We start from the raw sequence: 18,464 nt of genomic DNA, 5'->3' as shown, positions 1-18,464 counted from the left end.
AAACTGTCAAAGGTATTAATTTTTTTCTCTCTCTCTCTCCCTCTTTTTAAATCACAAAGCAAAATTCCACTGTCCCTCTACCAACCCCCCCCTTTCTAAAAAAAAAAAAAAAAGTTGTCGAGTTTTGCTTTTCTATTCACTGCAGTTCTGGCCAAAGTAAAGCCCTCTTTCTCAATGACGTCAAGATCTTTACCAAGATTAGGCTTTCATTTCTCTATTGCAGCAATTAGCCAGGGAATGTATAAAAGGCTTCAGGGAGACTCACTGGGCTGCAGAGAGAGAGGCACTGTGCACCACAGACAGATAGCACGAAGGAAAAGCCAGAGGGAGTGAGGCAAAGAGGAGTCAGTCGCTCCTGGGGAAGGGAGAGAGAGACAGCCTGGGAGAAGGAGAACAGAAAGTGTGTGTAAAACGGAGTAAAGAAGGGGAAAAACTACCCTTAAAGCACATTTTTTAAAACTCTGGCAATTCAAGAAGGAAACAGGCTACGTTTCTGAACATAGAGACAATGAAAAGCTAAAGAAAATTTTGCAGTCTCTGCCACAGTCTCATAGGTGCTTGGAAATGAAAGTAGGACTGCCTGTCTTTAACCGACTCTGAGAGGGGTAACTGGATTAGGGACGGGGACGCCAGTTTGTGTGTGTGGTTTTTTTTTTTTTTTTTTTTTTTTTTTAACATCTTAAATCCTGAAAAAAAAAAAAAAAAGCAGCAGCTCCGAATTGAATGAATTGATGGGCACACTCCAACTGCTGGGCTGGAGAGACTGGACTTGGTCTTGCCATTTCTGCTTCTTTGAAAGAGGAGACAACTTGGGCTTCCTTTTAATTTAGTTTTTCTCCTTCTCCCCCCACCCCCGGCCTTCCCCTTTATCTCCCCCACCCCCTCTATCACCACCCCCCTTTTAAATAAGAGGGTGAAGGGGAACCAGAGCGCACAAGGGAACTGACTGGGAGGCAGAGAAGATGGGCATCCTCAGCGTAGACTTGCTGATCACACTGCAAATTCTGCCAGTTTTTTTCTCCAACTGCCTCTTCCTGGCACTCTATGACTCGGTCATTCTCCTCAAGCACGTGGTGCTGCTGCTGAGCCGCTCCAAGTCCACTCGCGGGGAGTGGAGGCGCATGCTGACCTCAGAGGGAATGCGCTGCATCTGGAAGAGCTTCCTCCTCGATGCCTACAAGCAGGTGAGCTGCTCCGACAGGGGCTTCTCCCGCGGTCAGCAGGGGCAGGGGCTGGCAAGCCAGGGACGGCAGCCCCTGGGGGGCCCTGGGCTGGGACCGTGGAGCTCTATTTGGGGGGGCTGGTGGTTACGTTCCGGGGAGCTCCTGCCTGCACCTTCCACACCTGTCACACAGGCTGGATTTGGGGGTGACAGGTATTAAGCCGTCATGACTCTGCGTGACCTAGTGAGGAGGCTTTCTAATAAGGGTCATTCCTGTCTCGCTGCAATTTTGGAGTAGAGGATATTTGTGTCGGTTAGACAACTTGGGGAAAAGTCAGAAAGTGTCGGGGGAGGGGAGACTGCTGCGTTTAACCTGCTCTCACCACGAACTGGGAGTTTGACGTTCTGCTTGATAAACGCAGAGGTGCGTGGGGAAAGACGGTTCAGTGGCGGGCACGGAGAAGCAAGGGCAAAAAAAGAAAATGCTGCGCAGAACCCTCAGAGTTGGCAAGATGTAAGAAAATGGTCACAGCCTGTGTGGTTTGGCATAATAGCCCCCTCCTTCCTGGTAGAGGTAAGAGTTAATGACAGCAGCCCTGCGTTCAGTGTCCTCCTCTACACGGACATTTTTGGCATTGAAGAATAGTTGACATACAATGAACAGGTGTCCAACATGGTGATTCGACAGTTACATACATTAAGAAATGTTCACCATGATACGTGTGGTTACCATCTGTCACCATACAAAGTTATTACAAAATTACTGACTATATTCCCTATGCTACACTTTTCATCCCCGTGACTTATTTGATTTGAACCCTTTGAAGTGGTTATCAGGCAACGAGTCCCGAGTCCCGGGTTACTGGATATCAATTTGCAAAAAAAGAGAGAGCTGAGAACTAGCTGTCAGAAATCCAGACTTTGTAAGGGAAACCACATTTGCCCTCTAAAAGGAAAACAAGTTGTCCTAGAAAGAGCAGATAAGTCTATGGTTCGTTATGGTCTCAAAACTGGTAGAACACGCGTCTGGAGCACTGGAGCAGTGGCCTCACTTAGCTGTGGAACTCACGTCTGGGGCTGCTGCTCAGAACCAGAGTGGCTGATTGTCGTTCCTAAGACTTACTGACATCCCAGCCTTTTGGCTCCTTGGAGATGTTGGTAGGACATCCGCAGCTCAGATCTCAAGGGGCAGAGTGGAAATGCCCCTTTGTTGGTTGTCCCTGTGCCCGCCCACATGAGCCCTAAAGATCTCTGGGCTTCATTAAGAAGAACGGACTCATTTGGCAGAAGTTGCAGTCAAAGTAGACAACCTTGGTTTTCCCTAACCGTACGGGGGACCTTGTCCGAGATGCCGAGCAAGGGAGTTTGGGAGGCGTAGGGAAGCCAGTGAAGTGGTACATTATAGACAAGCGACACCTCAGAAACAGGGTGAAAACTCAGAATCAGGGAGGGGGAAGGGAATGAGTCCCCCATCAATAAGCTCTAGAAAAAGACATCTACGCACCAGGAAAGGAACAGAAGTAACTTCTAGTCACAAAGAATCCAGAGTAGGCTTGTTCCACTGAAAGTGAAACAAGTATTCAAGAAGGAAATATTCATCATGAGTTAGGGGCGTTTTACTATATCACACATCTTTGTTATCAAAAGTTACCTGTGGAAGGTCTGCATGTGTTGTCCTGAAGGCCAAAGAATGGTAAGAGCTCTTTTCAGTAAGTGAAAGTTCCTTTATAATAATAGGAAACAATGCTTACAGTTCTAACCATATAATCTCCTTTATGTTACATATGCTGGGCAAAGGGGAGTTGATGGAGGGAGTTGATGGAGGGAGTAATACATTCCCACCAATGTATTACTGACTGTGAACTTTTTATGTTTTGATTTGGGAGTAAAGACTTCAGAAGAGGGTGGAGAATGCACATGTATGTCAGGCACGTTATTAATTGGCAAGTTCCCTCATTGACATCTGTATTTTGTAGGTATTAGGAAGATAACATGGCCATGCCAGTGGCTTGAACTCAGCATATTAAGCTCTTATTTCTTTGAAAGATAATTGACTTTTTGCCTATAAAAGGAAAGTCACCACTTGGAAGAATTTTACTTATATGCATATATGCTTTTGTATAAATATCTCACGTAAAATATGGGGGCTGTGCTGTTACCCACAAGTATTAAGTGAGAGTGTCTCTCCTCTTAAGCCAGCTTATTGGAATAAAAAGGGAAAAACAAATTCCTCTTCAAGAAACTTTATTATTTATTTTTTTCACTAATATATAGTGTTCCAATTTTTTGATTTGTAGACCAAGAAATTGACAAGGACAAGTGATTTTTCTTTTTCTCTTTCTTTTCTTTTCTTTTCTTTTCTTTTCTTTTCTTTTCTTTTCTTTTCTTTTCTTTCGCATATGGCTTATGTATTCTTCTCCAGTATTGTTTCTATTGATTTGATTAGTGACCAAGTTCACAACTGATGTTCTTATGTTTGCTTTTCATGGTTTATATAATAGATACCATGAGAAGAAGCAACTCAAGAACCCATATATCCAGAGACAAGACTGGACTGGGTGTTTAATTAATAGAAACGTTGTGAACACAGCTTGCCTTGATTTTAGGTCTCCTTCTGTCTCCCAAGTATGACAAGGTGGTGGTAGCTGTGGTGGCATTTAAGGGTCACGCCGAATCTCTGGAACAGGTTGAATCACTTTCCGGGCTGCTGTTGTCATCTGTGCCACTGTCTTTGGGTGTAGCCGATGTAGGGCCACACTGCAGGCGGCTCTGTGTGACACAGCACCACCATATTTCACAATCCTGACTTGCGTTGGTTTGAGGCTGCCACCTGCAGAAGCAGAGTTTTCCCGGTGAAGGGGTTTGGGCACCTGTGATACGTTAGGCACGTCCTTCCTAATTCCCTTTGTGGAAGGTCAGATATTTGGGAAGATATTTAGAAAAAGTGCTCTAGCAGTGCTATCCCTGTATTTGGCTCCGGCAGGAGGCCGCAAGGAAATCAACAGAATAAAATAAAACAACCCATCTACATTAAAATATTGAATGGGCTTTAACATTAACTTCAGAGGGAAACCTTTCAAGAGAACTTGCGCTTGGTTAGAGGGAGTTCCGTGCATGGTTTTGATGAAAAATAAAGTCTACGGAAACTTGTGACAGAGGTGAACACCAGATGTGTGTTCTTTAAGTTTTCCTAATCTGTGTCATTGCATCTAACACTGCATCCTTGTGCTCGTGCTCCAGGACTCAAAAATGCAACCAATAAGCAAACCACCCTGTCTGGGAGCCTGGCTCGTACCTAAATGATGTGTAAAAGTAAACACACCGTATAGATGCTGACAAGCAGGTTAGCTAATGTTGCAGGAGCACAGAAAACATATTCATTTGAACACATAATTTTGGTTTTGAAAGGGTCTCTGATCTCCTCCTCCTCCTCTTCATTCACCTCAAACCTTTTGACACTAATTTCTACAATGGAAAATGGCCCTTTTAAGAGAGAAACGGTCCCAAAAGAACACAAAGGAGCCACAGCCAGTGCTTATCCATCACTTAGATAAAACAGTAGGAAGTGATAGAGCTCAGAGCTACATTTGCAAGGCACAAATCGGAAGGAGAAGGACCAAAAGGGAATCGGACTCAGAGGAAAGAGTAGGTAGCTCCCTCTCCAACCTGGTTTATTTGGCCAATCTGAAAGTAAATGGGTAAATCGCCGCTTAATAATTGTTTGGCCATGTTTGTAAGGACACTGATGTAGCCTGGTCTTTATGTCAAAGAATCTGAAGTTTCTTGATGGTTAATAAAGCCATTGCAGGGCTTTGGGTAGCAAGAAGGATGTGTAAATATTGTTCTGCCACACACCCACCCACCCACCCCCATTTTTATCATTTGTCTTACTTCCTATCATAAGATTAGGTGATATTTTGTCCAGAAGCCTTTCTCAGGCTGTGGAAAGGGCAAAAAAAAAAAAAAACAAAAAAACAAACAAAAAAAAAAAACAAGGTTAGTAGTATATGCTCTACTTCCAGCTTCTGCTTGATGAATGGTTCTTTTTTCCCCTTGCCCTGCATTTCACAGTCCACATGCTAAAGCAGTATTATCCTTTTCCTCATGCACTGAACACTGTCAGGAAAAGGAATGCCATCATCAAGGGAGTCAAATTCATATGCCATATATTTACACTCTTGTTCATATTCATAAATATGGCTATCGCAACATTTGCGCTCTGCCTAGAGATGCCCTGTGTTGTAAAAATGCAACCCTTTATTTACCTCCCTTGTTGGTGGTGTGTTGATGTTGATTACACAAACATAAGAAAGGACAACTAATAGCGCAGATGAGAGAGAAAGTCAGTGATGACGATATTACATTTTACGTATGTCCTTTCTGATCCTTGCAAAATAAAGGGACCCTTTGGGAACATCGGAACTTCAAGACCAATTAGTGGAAATGATGCTTCTTGTGTTTGGGCATTAAATACTGGGCAGGGTTCTCTTTAGAGCAGCTAATGCTGGCAGGGAAAGAGGTACCGACCTAATTACTCTTCCGCAAGAGTAAAAAATGCCTTTTGAATGCCTCTTTGGCAAATATGTCTCATTAAGGACAAAAACCAAACACAAACCCTCTAAGAAGGAGAAATTAAGATGATAGGTAACTTGTGGCCAGGAGACTTTCTGTGCCACTGTGGGAAATTAAAACAAAGTTTGGGAGTACCAGGGGATAACTTGTTTTTGTTGAGTGTCTTTCCTGCAGCCCAAATGTTATTGTGGGACGAACTTTATTTTCTTCATCATTCTGGCTCTTTGTCAAGGAATGCTTTGCTCCTGGGGAAAGCAAAGAATCTTCCATCATTGAAGACAATGGTGATTCTCCCATTCCGTCTCAGCAGGGCATACAACTGAGCAAACCAAGAAAGTCTTCATTTGAAACTCTGGTCATAATAGGAATTTAATTGTCACGGAGATCAAATGGAAAGATGAGAAATGACATTGGTCTCAAATGGCAATTGAGAAAGGACAATAATGTCCTCTTAAAAGATTTATTTTTGTAGTTTAAAGGGAACTTTCATTTCTTAAATTTCTAAAGTTTATTTTTTCTTTATCATTGCTAAGTTGTCATCAGAACGTTCTAGCAAAATGGACAAGTTTTTCACAGTTAGTAGATGAGGTTTACAAAAGCAGACCACTGGTCTGCTTACGTTGGGACTTACAAATAATGGGTGTGGCTTTTTATCCCTCATAGGGTTATTAATGTCATCGGTCTTACCTACACATTTTCTCTAACCTAGTCACCCTCATGAGTTGTGGTCAAGATATCTGCTTATGACTTTCCAATCTGCAGTAGGGTCCCATGGCTGCTTAGCAAAATAAAGAGGCTGCTTAGCAAAATAAAGAGGATTGGCTACTTTCATTTCATACCCAGACCAGCAGAGATAATCAAGAACAGATTGATAGTATTTGGTGTTGATGATGGCAGAACTCTACAATAGGGCTCCAGGATTCACATTTCCAAATTGTCTGACTCAGTGAGCATATCCATCAGCCAAGCACAGTTATGTTCATTGCAGGTCAAGATTATTATTAAGTGTAACTTTCTTCATTGACCCCTACTCCTAGGATTATAATAGCTATCATTCATTCAGTAAGTCACTCAGCAAAATTCCCAGCTTAACAAAATGCCAGCCCTGCCCCTGGCACTACACACACAGCACTACACACACACACACACACACACACACACACACACACACACACATTATGTATTTGGTAACTTTTTAAATTTTAGAGTGAATGTATTATACTTGTTTGAAATTTTCTGAGGTAGACTAGTCTGTATTTTGAAAAGAATTATATGGCTGAACTATGTGTCCCTGGAAGAAGGAGAAGGTGCTTTAACTTTCCAAGAAAATTAACCACAGGTAATAAGAGAGTCACCTGTGACTGAAGCATCAGATTTGATTACTCAGTTGAATAATCCAGAATAATGCAAGGATCAGCAGTTCTGCTTGGGTGAGAGTTAGGGGCGTCAGAGGTCTTTAAAATGACTCCAGCAACAGATGGTTGTTTTCACCTACCAAGAACCTCCAAGTCTACAGTCCAGAGATGATTTTTCTCCTTCGTATGGGCTGCTTACTTAACAAGAAGTCACTAGGACAGTTCATGGATTTAGACTCGTCTGAATGCGTTCCGATCTTTACATGACAGTATATTGAGGAACACAGCACAATACTGTTGAAAGCAGCCCTCCTGGAATTGTTACCTGTACTTTAAGTGGGAAAAATCTAATGAGAAGGTAATGGTAATGCTACCCACAACCTAGATCTACAAAGAAGTATAAGAAGTACCCGTAGATTAAAAGGTTTATGATACCTTTAAAATGTGTATTTTTAAATTGTAAGTATATTTTAACACCTCAGAGATGAGTGAGGTATTATTTATCACGTATAAAATAACCCGGCTGAAAGTGGCTTAAGAGATTCTCCATCTAGTGTAGCTTGCAAATTAACCAAGAAAATTAATATCAATAAAGTAACTTTCTCCCTGATACTAACTGAAAACGTATTTATTTAAATCATACCAACAGCTTCCTTTTTTAAAAACGAAGGTTGTTATTCTAAGATTTTTTAGAAAAACTAATAGTATCATTTCAAATCTGCATTGCTAGGATTTTTCAGAAGGGAGAGAAAGAACTTCTTTACTTCTTTCTCTACAGTTAAAATGAGTTATGCATTCACATTAGATAGAAGCTTCTGAATAAAAGCCCTTGAGTATTTTACATCAGTTTGGATTGTTGGGTCTTTAACATCTACTTCTAAGTGACTTCCTTCAATTACTAGCAGTGTTATGTGTGGCTGTATTTATATGAAGGGAATAAGTCGATCCAGTTGGAAGTGTTTTGTAATATTAAGTATAGTGTATAAAAATCAACTGGGCTGTCGTAAGTTGTCCCTAATGTTATTGGCTTTGATTAAACCATTCTAGGGGAAGATCCGATTGTGTTAATTCAAACTGAAGTAATTGGTTCTTTTACGTTGCCAGCTTTTTACTATCAATTTACAGATCCAAAGGCCAGCAAACTTTCCTTCAGTCTGTGTTCAGCTATTTAAACCACTTGCAAAGGGACACGTGGAACAATTTTCTTGCATACCTTCTTCTATACCTGCCTGAATATTTTATAGTTCAGAGGAGCTTGCTAATAGAATGTATGATAGACAAGTAAATGGTTTGTGATTTCCTAGATAAAAACAAGAAAATAAAACCAAACCAAAAACACATGAAAAATGAGGAATTAAAAGAATTCTGGAATAATTGCATGTTTTTGTTAATAATTTGCTCTATGGAAATGGTAAGGTTCTAGTTGTAGGAAACCTGAAAGTCAGCAGCAGCTCAAGAAACCTCCAGGAAGGACATCATATTGAGAAGAGCTCAAATCATTTCTAAGGATAATCTTTTTTTAAAATGTAGAATTTCCCAGAAAGATGGTATGCTGTTTCACATGTTTGGGTGGCATTTAAAAATGCCACCTATACCCACAAGATGATTTATAGTGTACAAGAGCTCATTTTCTTATGTTATCACCCTATAACTATCCAAGGAAGGCAGGCACTATTATCACCATTTTACAGATGGAAGAGCCGAGGCACTGAAGAAGTGAAGTTGGAGTAGCTCTTCCAGTAAATGGCAGAGCCCAGGTTTTCTAGCTCCGGCCAGAAATACATCTCATTGGGATCATTGACCGTTGGTTGAGATTAAATGAATTAGCATCATGCAAGAATAAAAAGGTCTTTCGGGAGTATTTTAAAATTCAGAAGGTGGTACCTAACTCCCACAACTCTGATAATTTCTCTTAAAGTAAACCATTCACTTTTAACTTTTAAAATGAAGCCAATTAATCATTTGTTATATAACGTGTGCTAACCACTGACAGCAAAGAAAGGGTGGTAGAGAATACCAGCCTCAATGTAATGATGAAGAGAGTTCACCAAGGTGCCTTCGATGATGAAAACAATTATCCTCAGTGACTATACAGAATGAAAAGGACTTCTACTCTTTTAGGGCCATTTTTTACATTACCTGCCATGATGCCTCTTTACTTAAATCAATATATGTTAATGATATCCTCTGAAGGAAATACCACATTTGATGAGAGCCAGGTGTTTTTGGATACGGTGAAATGGAGTGACAGTGCATTTCATACGGTATTCTCTCCCTTTTTTCTTTTGTTCACCACCAGGTGAAATTGGGTGAAGATGCCCCCAATTCCAGTGTGGTGCATGTCTCCAATTCTGAAGGAGGTGACAACGGTAGAAATGGTGCCCAGGTGACGATGGTTGATGGAGCCGAGTGCCACCTTCTTGACTTTGCCAGCCCCGAGCGCCCACTGGTGGTCAACTTTGGCTCAGCCACTTGACCTCCTTTTACTAGCCAGCTGCCAGCCTTCAGCAAACTGGTGGAAGAGTTCTCATCAGTGGCTGACTTCCTGTTGGTCTACATTGATGAGGCTCATCCTTCAGATGGTTGGGCAGTGCCTGGTGATTCTTCTTTGTCTTTTGAAGTGAAGAAGCACCGGAACCAGGAAGACCGATGTGCAGCAGCCCACCAGCTTCTGGAGCATTTCTCCTTGCCGCCCCAGTGCCGAGTTGTGGCTGACCGCATGGACAATAATGCCAATGTAGCTTATGGGGTAGCCTTTGAACGTGTGTGTATTGTGCAGAGACAGAAAATTGCTTATCTGGGAGGAAAGGGTCCCTTCTGCTACAACCTTCAAGAAGTCCGGCGTTGGCTGGAGAAGAATTTCAGCAAAAGATGAAATCTAGATTAGCTGGTTAAAGGTATGATGGTAAAAGAGTTTTTTTTTTTTATTATGTAAAGAAAAGGAAACTAAGAACTGAATCCACTATTTCAACGGAGTCCCATTGTCTTGCTGAAAGATGGAAATTTACATGTCAGAAGAACATAAACCTCTAACATCTTCATGCTCCTTTTACCACTCAAATGGTGTTTGGCTAAATAGTAGCCCCAGGACAACTCTTCCTAGTGAAGAGCCCCCCGGGGTGAAAAGATCCCAAGATGGAGAGGAAGAAACCCTGTTTCAACATGTGTTCATTCTGCCTTGGGAAAGAAGTAATACAGCTGATGCATGCTTTGGGACTTGAAGAAAAGACTTACCTGAATAACTACTATGTTAGGGAACTATTGTCCTTATTAGTATAAGGGATATTGCCTATGCTTTATTCAGCACGGATAGAGCCCATCTGGAAAGTTCCCAAATATTTGCTTATAACGAGTCCTTGAGCCCAGTCCTTGTGGTTAAGGCTTTCGTGTTTAACAATGTTCGAGTAGTTTCTGCTGTTCTAGCTTCTAGCCATATGGTGCTCTATGCCAGTCTAAACATCCCAGAACTCACAGGTGTATTTGCAGATATCAAGAATGATCCCTACCCAGAGGATTAGGATGATTATCTGAAATCTGAGGGTTCCTTTCTAGGCAGGTGGGGAAAGCCCTAGAAGAAAATCAAATTGACAAGCTAGGGACAGGAGGCAGAAGGATGAGGAGGCTTCACAGAGTTTCACCTTGAAGCTATAGAGAGTGGGACTAATTTGTTAGTCACAGAAACAGGGAAACATAAAACATGCATGGGCCAGAAAAAGAAGCAGCTCAACTGAAATTAGCATTGAGAATATACACATGAAATCAATGTATTTATGATATACTCCTCGATTGAGGGAGAAAGAGGGATGGAAAGGGGAAAAAAACACACTTCATTATTTGTAATTATGAGGATTCTTTGGTAGAAATAATTTCTTTTTGAAACAAGTTTATGTATATTTTCAGTGGGTTAATTATACCCCATGATACTGATTAAATGGAAAACCAGTAGGTCTGGTGGTGCTGGTCTGTCCCTCTCCATTCCTACAGTTATGATGTGGCCCCACTCATTCTTGGTTTCTCAGTCTCCATGATGGTGGCTGAGCTGGGTAGTACATTCTTCATAATATATTCTCTTTAATATATACAAGTGTATTCTCAGCTGCTGTGGGAGGTAGGTGCCCTGGCCATTCAGCTATAGCACTGTTCTCCTCCCAAACTAGGTGAACTATAATGAATAATAGGTGCATAAACATTTCTTCAGTTACAAAATAGAGGAAGAGAAAGTTAGTTTGAGACAATTCTCATTAATAATTTTGAAGGCTTTCATATAAGGCAACCCTCAGTGGCATGGAATTTGGCAAAATGGAATTCCCATTTACATTTAAATTTGGACTGGGGTCTTCGTTTGTTCCAATTAGCTGAGGTCTAGTAAATTAAGGCCTTTATCATCATCATAATGCTATATATTTATATATATACACACAATGTATGTGTGTGTATATATATATATATACACATACACACCATATTTCTCTTTAAAATAAAGTTACTATAGTTTTACCTATAATATAATATCTAAATATCATAACCCCCAGAGAATAGACCAATTAATTTTGTATTATAAATTTTTTATTGTAAATTTGAGGATGCTGTCAAATCACAGTATATGGTTGTATTGATATGTACAATCAAAGGTTCTTATGATCATTCCATTAATAATTGAACCATAAAATAAAAGTCATAGAAAAAAAAATCTCAAGTTGAAAATATCTTCTGGAACTAGTTGCCTGAAATAAGAAAAAGGTGGGAACTGAGTGTGTAAGAACCATAAGTATATTAAAAAAAAACAAAACAGAACTGGAGCAATGTATCAGTCATATCACTAGTTATTGTTTAGATACATTAGTACTATTTTAACTGATTATTTTCTTTACAGCAACATTTAACCTTTCCAATGTCTTAAAGTCTATAAAACACACCCGCAAAGAAACAAAGCAAATTTTGAAAATGTGGCATCATCTAACAAATTTCTGGAAATTCCCATGGAGAACAGATTATTTCAGAGTTCTCAGTTGTTAAACTCTATACTCCAGACTGCTCAGTGGGCCCCATTGAATTTTATCTTTAAAACAGTGTCAAGATTATGTGGTACCCTAGAAAAGTAAAATGAAAACTTGGTTGCAGCACACTCGCCCCGTTGTCCTTAAACTTCCCCTTTGTTCTACATGTACAATAATGGAACAGGATGTTAGAGAAGCTGGTGGGGGGATGAGATTTGGCTAAGGCAGGGCTAGTTGTCTGGGAAAAAAGGATGATGGAAAAAGCACCCAGTCGTGATATATGTTTAAGGAAAAAGAAGGTCGTGTGTGTGCAGTTCCTCTCCGTGAGGATATTCCAATGGAAAAATGAAGCAGTGGAAGTAAATATACAAAGGCATAGGCTGAATATCAGGGAAAAAGATATGTTCAATAGAACATAGAAGACTTTCTGGAAGACAGGCAGTTAGGGGCCAATGAAGAAAGTGAATTGACAAAGCTCAGGAATCCTACAGTATGTAGAATGGCTTGGTGTTACCAGAGTTATGATAAACCTGCAATTAGATGACCTATTTATCTCAACATGATTTTTTATGATTTCCTATAATGTATCTTTTATGAACATAACAAGAACTCATTAGTTGAAATAGAGGAGAATCAATGCTTAGCTGGTATGCTCAGAAATTATTAGATCATCAATATCCACCCCACCATCTTGTCTTTGTAAAATATGTTCCTTTGAACAATTGTTCAAACGTACTTTGTAAAGTATGTTCCTTTGAACAATTGAGACTTAAACATCCCCTCTCCCATAGGCTGTTTACATGGAGCTATCAGTTTAGCCTTTTAAACTGAATTAGCTTGTCTATTACTGAAATAGTTTCCAAGCGATATTAGATATTATAGCATCTGGATTTACTCAAACATTTAGTGTTTGAAAGACGTATGTCTTGGAACTATTCAAGCTTACTTTATTTTATTGCTTAGAAAAAATATTAGTGGAATCAACAATGACTTTCTTGAATGGGCATGAATGAATGCCCACACAATAATGTAGAAATATTTGATATAGATGTTAAGATGTAACTGACCTCCTTAGAGGCAGACTAGTAACTGTTCTTTGTATAGCTAAAGTGACAGTCCTTTAACTTATATGACTTTTTATTTCGTGTTTTGGATCTCTGGTACTATGTCTTCGCCTTGTTTATAGAATGTACCCTTGATTTTTGGTAATATCAAGTTCTAAATGGCCTACTGATTTAAATTCTGCCTTTAAGCAGAAAATGCCTATTCTATGACCAAGGAAAGAAGAGAAGCCTGCTGTCTTTTATTTTGCCTGAAGTGTACTTCACTATTTGGGCTCTTGAATAAAAAATATGAATTGTGGTGAGGTCCTGTGTGGGTACTGCCTTGCTGCATAAAATATCAGACAATATCTATGCCTTTGGGAGAATTCCCAGCTGGATACAAGGTGCTCTTAGCATGCCCTATGGGTTATATCCACAGCAAAAGGAACGCACTGATGTACAGGACTTTACATTCTGTAAATCTGACTGATGGTTTGAAAAATTAGCTAAATTAGAATCATATGGCCATTGCAAAGGGGAAAATGTAGACACCAATTTCTGTCCCATTGAAGAGTTAATGAAAACCTCTCCAGCACTTAGAGCTTTTTAGAACATGTCCAATGTCATGTCTCTCAGCAGTAGAGATTAACAGTAAGAATTCCAATTCCAGTAACTTAAAACAAAATGATATTGCCAAAAATCAGAGCAAAAATGTTTTTGGTTATAGTTCAACTTTCTCCCTACTTTCTCTTTTATCTTAACAATAGGATCCAAACTTAGGCTTCATATGTACATCCAGAATGGGCACAAGTATTATTCTCTGCTTGGTGATCAGCATTCTCTTGGAGTATCTTGAGGTCCTCCATGAAAGAAGGAAGTAGGGCCTGGGAGAGTCAGGAAGTTGCTAACTGGGAAAAGCTAGGCCCTGACCATTTGGTCTACTGATTTGGGAGAATTTGAAAAGAAACTTCTCACCAATGGAAGAAGGCTGCTAGGTGTCTATGAATGACTTTAGAATGAGGCAAACATTGGGCCACTTCTTAATGCCTTATGTTCTGGACAGCAGCAGAGGCAAGGTCTCAGGCTTAAGAGACACAGCTCTGTTCTAAGGTGAGTCTGAACCAATAGAAAGCAAACATGCACAGACATTCAAACAAGACTGCTCACGCAAGTCAGGGCTTGCTGCCCATCTGGGGCAGTGGCACCAGAGCTCCAGGGAGTTTATTTAATATTTACTGAGGAGATCTCAAGGACCCAGGAGATGTTGAATGAAGTCACTATTTGGGTTCAAAACTCCCCCTTCTTCCCCCCCACCAAAGCAAACAGGTAAACATATAAATGAAAGAAGCCCACAGAAGAGGGTGGGGAATAAATAAAAATGTCTCAAGACTTCTCCAGACTACGTCACTGGCCCATGTACTTTTTATGTGTATTGGGATGAGAGACTATGAAGACATAAGTATCCAGCACTTTATAACCAAAGCAATTAAAAGATATTGGGTAGGGAATGTTGGCCAGTTTTACTTAGTTTTGCATCACATTATTGCCAGACTCTATCACTAGCCCAAGTAATCGGGCACCCGGAGAGGGAGACGGGGATGTGCAGAGGTGACCAGTGTGCGAATGATAACTACTGATGAAAGAGTCACTGACTCAGTTAGTGGTTGGATGTAGTCACATTAGTTTTCCTCTGCCCATCTTTGTCTCCCTGGCAAGGAGAATATCTGGGGCACGATGCTATGGGTCCTGGGTAAATGTGGTGAGAATGCACGTGTGTATTTCTCTGCTGCTCAGTTGCCGAAACAGAAATGCTTTGGAGGTTATCAGTAGAAAGAGTGTTATTATATTGGTGCTGAGTGGTACGTGTGCTTTTAAAATTTGTTCTTGTATTTTAATAAACGTTGAATAAAAGCATAAAGTTACTCTTTGGTTCTGTTTGTTTATTTTTAAATTACTCTCTAGGCCTTGCCCCTGGCTGGAACACATTCATGGTTGACAAGGGAAAGAGAATCCATCATTCTAATATTTATTCCTTGGTATTTGTGGGTAAAGACACCAGCGATGCCAGGTTATTTTAATCTCATGCTGTGTGCCAGAGTCTTCAAGGAAATCAAGACAAGTTAGAAGAAAATCTTCAGATACTTTCCGTATTCGTGAACAAGTCACACACGGAATTCATGGAAAGGGCCCTATTGAGACTGTGGAGCAAAGTTTCACTTTGTTATATTTACGCCCCAGGTTTTTTAAGTGCAATAAATAAACTTTCCAGGAGTTGGTTAAAGTTGTGTGTGTGTGTGTGTATATATATATAAATATACAAATATATATATATATACACACACACACACACATATATACATACAGATATATAAACTATGCTTGGCAGGGTATTAATGTGGAATGAAAAAAAAATTGAACATGTTTATATTAAGTACTTCGCATTGTGAGAAGGCATAAAGGATATGAATGGTTTATGTAGGCAGTGGTCTGTTAATGACAAGACATAAATTTGCAACATGGTTAAATATGTGCATTTCGTTCCTGAAAACAGGTGATTTAACCAATGTATTAATATATCTTGAGACTCTGAACTTGCTCATAATTTCCTGCATATAATAATTTCATTAATATTTGTGGAGTCTTACATAATATGCCAGAATTTTAATGGAAATTTGAGGAATCATGACTTTGACAACTATTGATTGAGATTCTGTTCTCTGCTGGGTGTAACCTGTGCTGGGTGCAATGGGATGTGTTAAAGCCGTGAAATGAAATTCACAAAGATACGACTCCCTCCAGGAGCCTGTCATGGATTTGTCAAGGCTCTGCAAGTGACAAATTCAAATTAGTCAACCAAAAAAAAAAAAAAAAAAAGAATTTATTGGCCAATATAACTAAACCCTAGAAATGATTGGGATGAAACTTACCTCAGGGTAAGCTGGATGGATCCAGGGATTTTAGAAACCCTTAGGGCTTGCTAAGTCTTTTGTCTCTGCTCTTTTTGGGTGTCAGTTTTTTCTCTCCGATCAGCTTCTCAACTTGGGTGATCTGGTTGGGGGAAGTTCCTTACTTATATATTTTTTTTCTTTTATTGTGATATAATTGACATACCATATTATCTACAACATAACAATTGATATTTGTATATATTGTGAAATGATCGCCAAAATCAGTCTAGTTAACACTTGTCACCGTATGTAGTTTGAAAGAACTTCAACCTACGAACTCTCAAAGAAACCAAACTTAAGGAATAAGAGACGATTTCTCATAGAGGCGTGATTTACAGAAAACGGATAATATTGGAATTTTCTTAAATGATAGGGAGTTGGTCAGGGGTTGCCTCAAATCAGCATTGGGAAGTTTTGATTATGGTTTCCAGATGCATGAACAGGAAATGACCCAGATCAGGTTGGTGTCTCAAGATGAGTTGAATTGAGCTTTGTTTATATGACTAGACTGGTTTTGTCTGCTTAGGGAATTTTCAAAATTGGTCTTCATTTGTTTTTTATTTTAACAGACCGAACTGAGCTCTCCCTTCTTTACACTCCCGCCCATAAACACAGCTACCCCAAACCTTCAGCGGACTTGCTTGTAGCTTGCTACAGTTCGCTTGTCCCGAATTGCAATTCTTCTGCTATTCCTGAATAGATACATCTTTTGGACAATTTTGAGCTTGACTCAGTTTACCTCTTTATTTAGGTCGACAATAGTTCCAAAATCTTTTTTTTCTTATTATGAGTACTTTATGACTATCTTAGCAACTTTCCAGTATGTAATACAGTATTAATGATAGTTACTGTGCCATATATTACTTACATTTTAACTATAAGATGCTTCAGGTAGAGTTTGACCCTATCCCCAGAGAAGGACTTGAATTGGACCAGCTTGTGTTACATGCCCACTCTGTTGTCATGGTAGCAGGGTCTGCTACCAAAAGAAGGAGAGCAAGAAGTGCTGGGAATGTCCAAAGGTATCAGAAGTTAACTCAGTGGCCATATCTTTAACTTCCCTAATAATGAGGGTTAAATAAGTGATTGGATATGTACAATCAATAAGAACAAGTTCAGAGGAAGGAAGGAAAGAACTCTGGGTAGAGCTCTCAGAGGAGGCCTTGCGGAGGCTAAAAGGAGTTGACCTCAGAGAATGGGTATGATTTAGAAAGAGAGGAAGATGGACTGTCTTTCATTTAGTAAATCAATCTATTTACAAAATGTGCATTAGATGTGACTAAGAAAGCCAAATTTGTCAAAAAGTAAAACATTAAAATCATCATCCTTGGAAGGGAAAATTCAATCCACTTTAGTGAAAGTTGAGAGAACTGAGGATAGAAGCTGTGTTTTTTTTTATTTCTTGGTATTTCTCCCTCTCGTGGGTGAGCAGACAGTTAAATATCTGAAACGCAACCACCAATGAATCTTTTAAGCACCTCCTAAGTCATAAATAAAGCATTAGCCATCAAAATACCACACTTGGTGGGTGTATATACAAACAGTATGAAACATGGTTTCCCACACTGTAAGTGTTTACAATCATGTTGGTAAATGAAAAATCTAAACATGAAATCTAATGTACCAGATACAACCTCCAAATGTACTGAGCCTTAAAACCTTGAAGTATTGCCATTTCACTCCATCTAGAAGGACCTTCAGAAGAAATTGTAGGGGGAAAAAAAAGAGCACTTAAAAAATAAAGGAATCTTTTCTCCAGTGTTGAGCTCTTAAAGACATTCCAGGAAAATTTGTAATAAAATTCCTTAGTATAATGCCTTTTATTGGGACATTTAGCAAAGGTATTCATAATCCTTTCCCAATTTTCACATGGGTGAGGATTCACTGTGGCTTAGTCATCTTAACTGCTGTGGGTTACATTTGTATAAAGAGACAAAAAGTATACCGGAGTTAGAGGCATAGAATAAATCCCCAACATATGCCAGCGCAAAAACTGGCGACTTTTAATCAGGGAAGTGCAGGGTCATTTGTTGCAAAGTTAATGCAGTGTCCTGGGAGAGCTTGCACACCTAGCCGCTGGGGATTCAAGGGATCTACTAGCAAGAGCCAAGACCAGCTGGAGTCATGCTAGTTTGGGCTCCTCATGGAACACATGCTGATACTTGTAGCTTAAATGTCCAGGGGGGGGAATAATTCTGGGTGTTGCAGCTACCTACGTCTACCAGAGCAGTTGCGAAGATTCCAGGTCTCTCTTGATAAACTGTGGCCATTGTAACTTGTCCAAACCAGGGAGATTGGGCGGGAGAGAATGCTAGGGATCCTGGGACCCATCCACTCCCGCTCCCACTTCCACTTCAGAAAAGGGAGTTTAACTTCTCTTTCCTCCC

At 39.9% G+C, this 18,464-nt stretch overlaps 1 protein-coding gene and 1 long non-coding RNA gene across 2 annotated transcripts in view; both read left to right on the top strand.

The window, feature by feature from the left end:
- LOC148107702 (uncharacterized) overlaps positions 1–18,464 on the top strand; it is a 449,136-nt gene that overhangs the window by 207,199 nt on the left and 223,473 nt on the right. The window lies entirely within an intron of this gene.
- DIO2 (iodothyronine deiodinase 2) lies at positions 923–14,993 on the top strand. The gene is given in 3 exon segments (XM_045807716.2): positions 923–1,184; positions 9,389–9,959; positions 9,962–14,993. Coding segments are annotated over 3 exon segments (816 nt in total). The 5' UTR covers positions 923–962; the 3' UTR covers positions 9,985–14,993.

The sequence above is a fragment of the Ursus americanus genome, chromosome 26 (genome assembly GCF_024610735.1).
Source record: "Ursus americanus isolate L20-20 chromosome 26, mUrsAme1.1.p, whole genome shotgun sequence".
NCBI classification, from domain to species: domain Eukaryota; kingdom Metazoa; phylum Chordata; class Mammalia; order Carnivora; family Ursidae; genus Ursus; species Ursus americanus.
The sequence above is the reverse complement of the archived record's forward strand: the minus strand, read 5'-3'. Positions and strand labels throughout refer to the sequence as shown.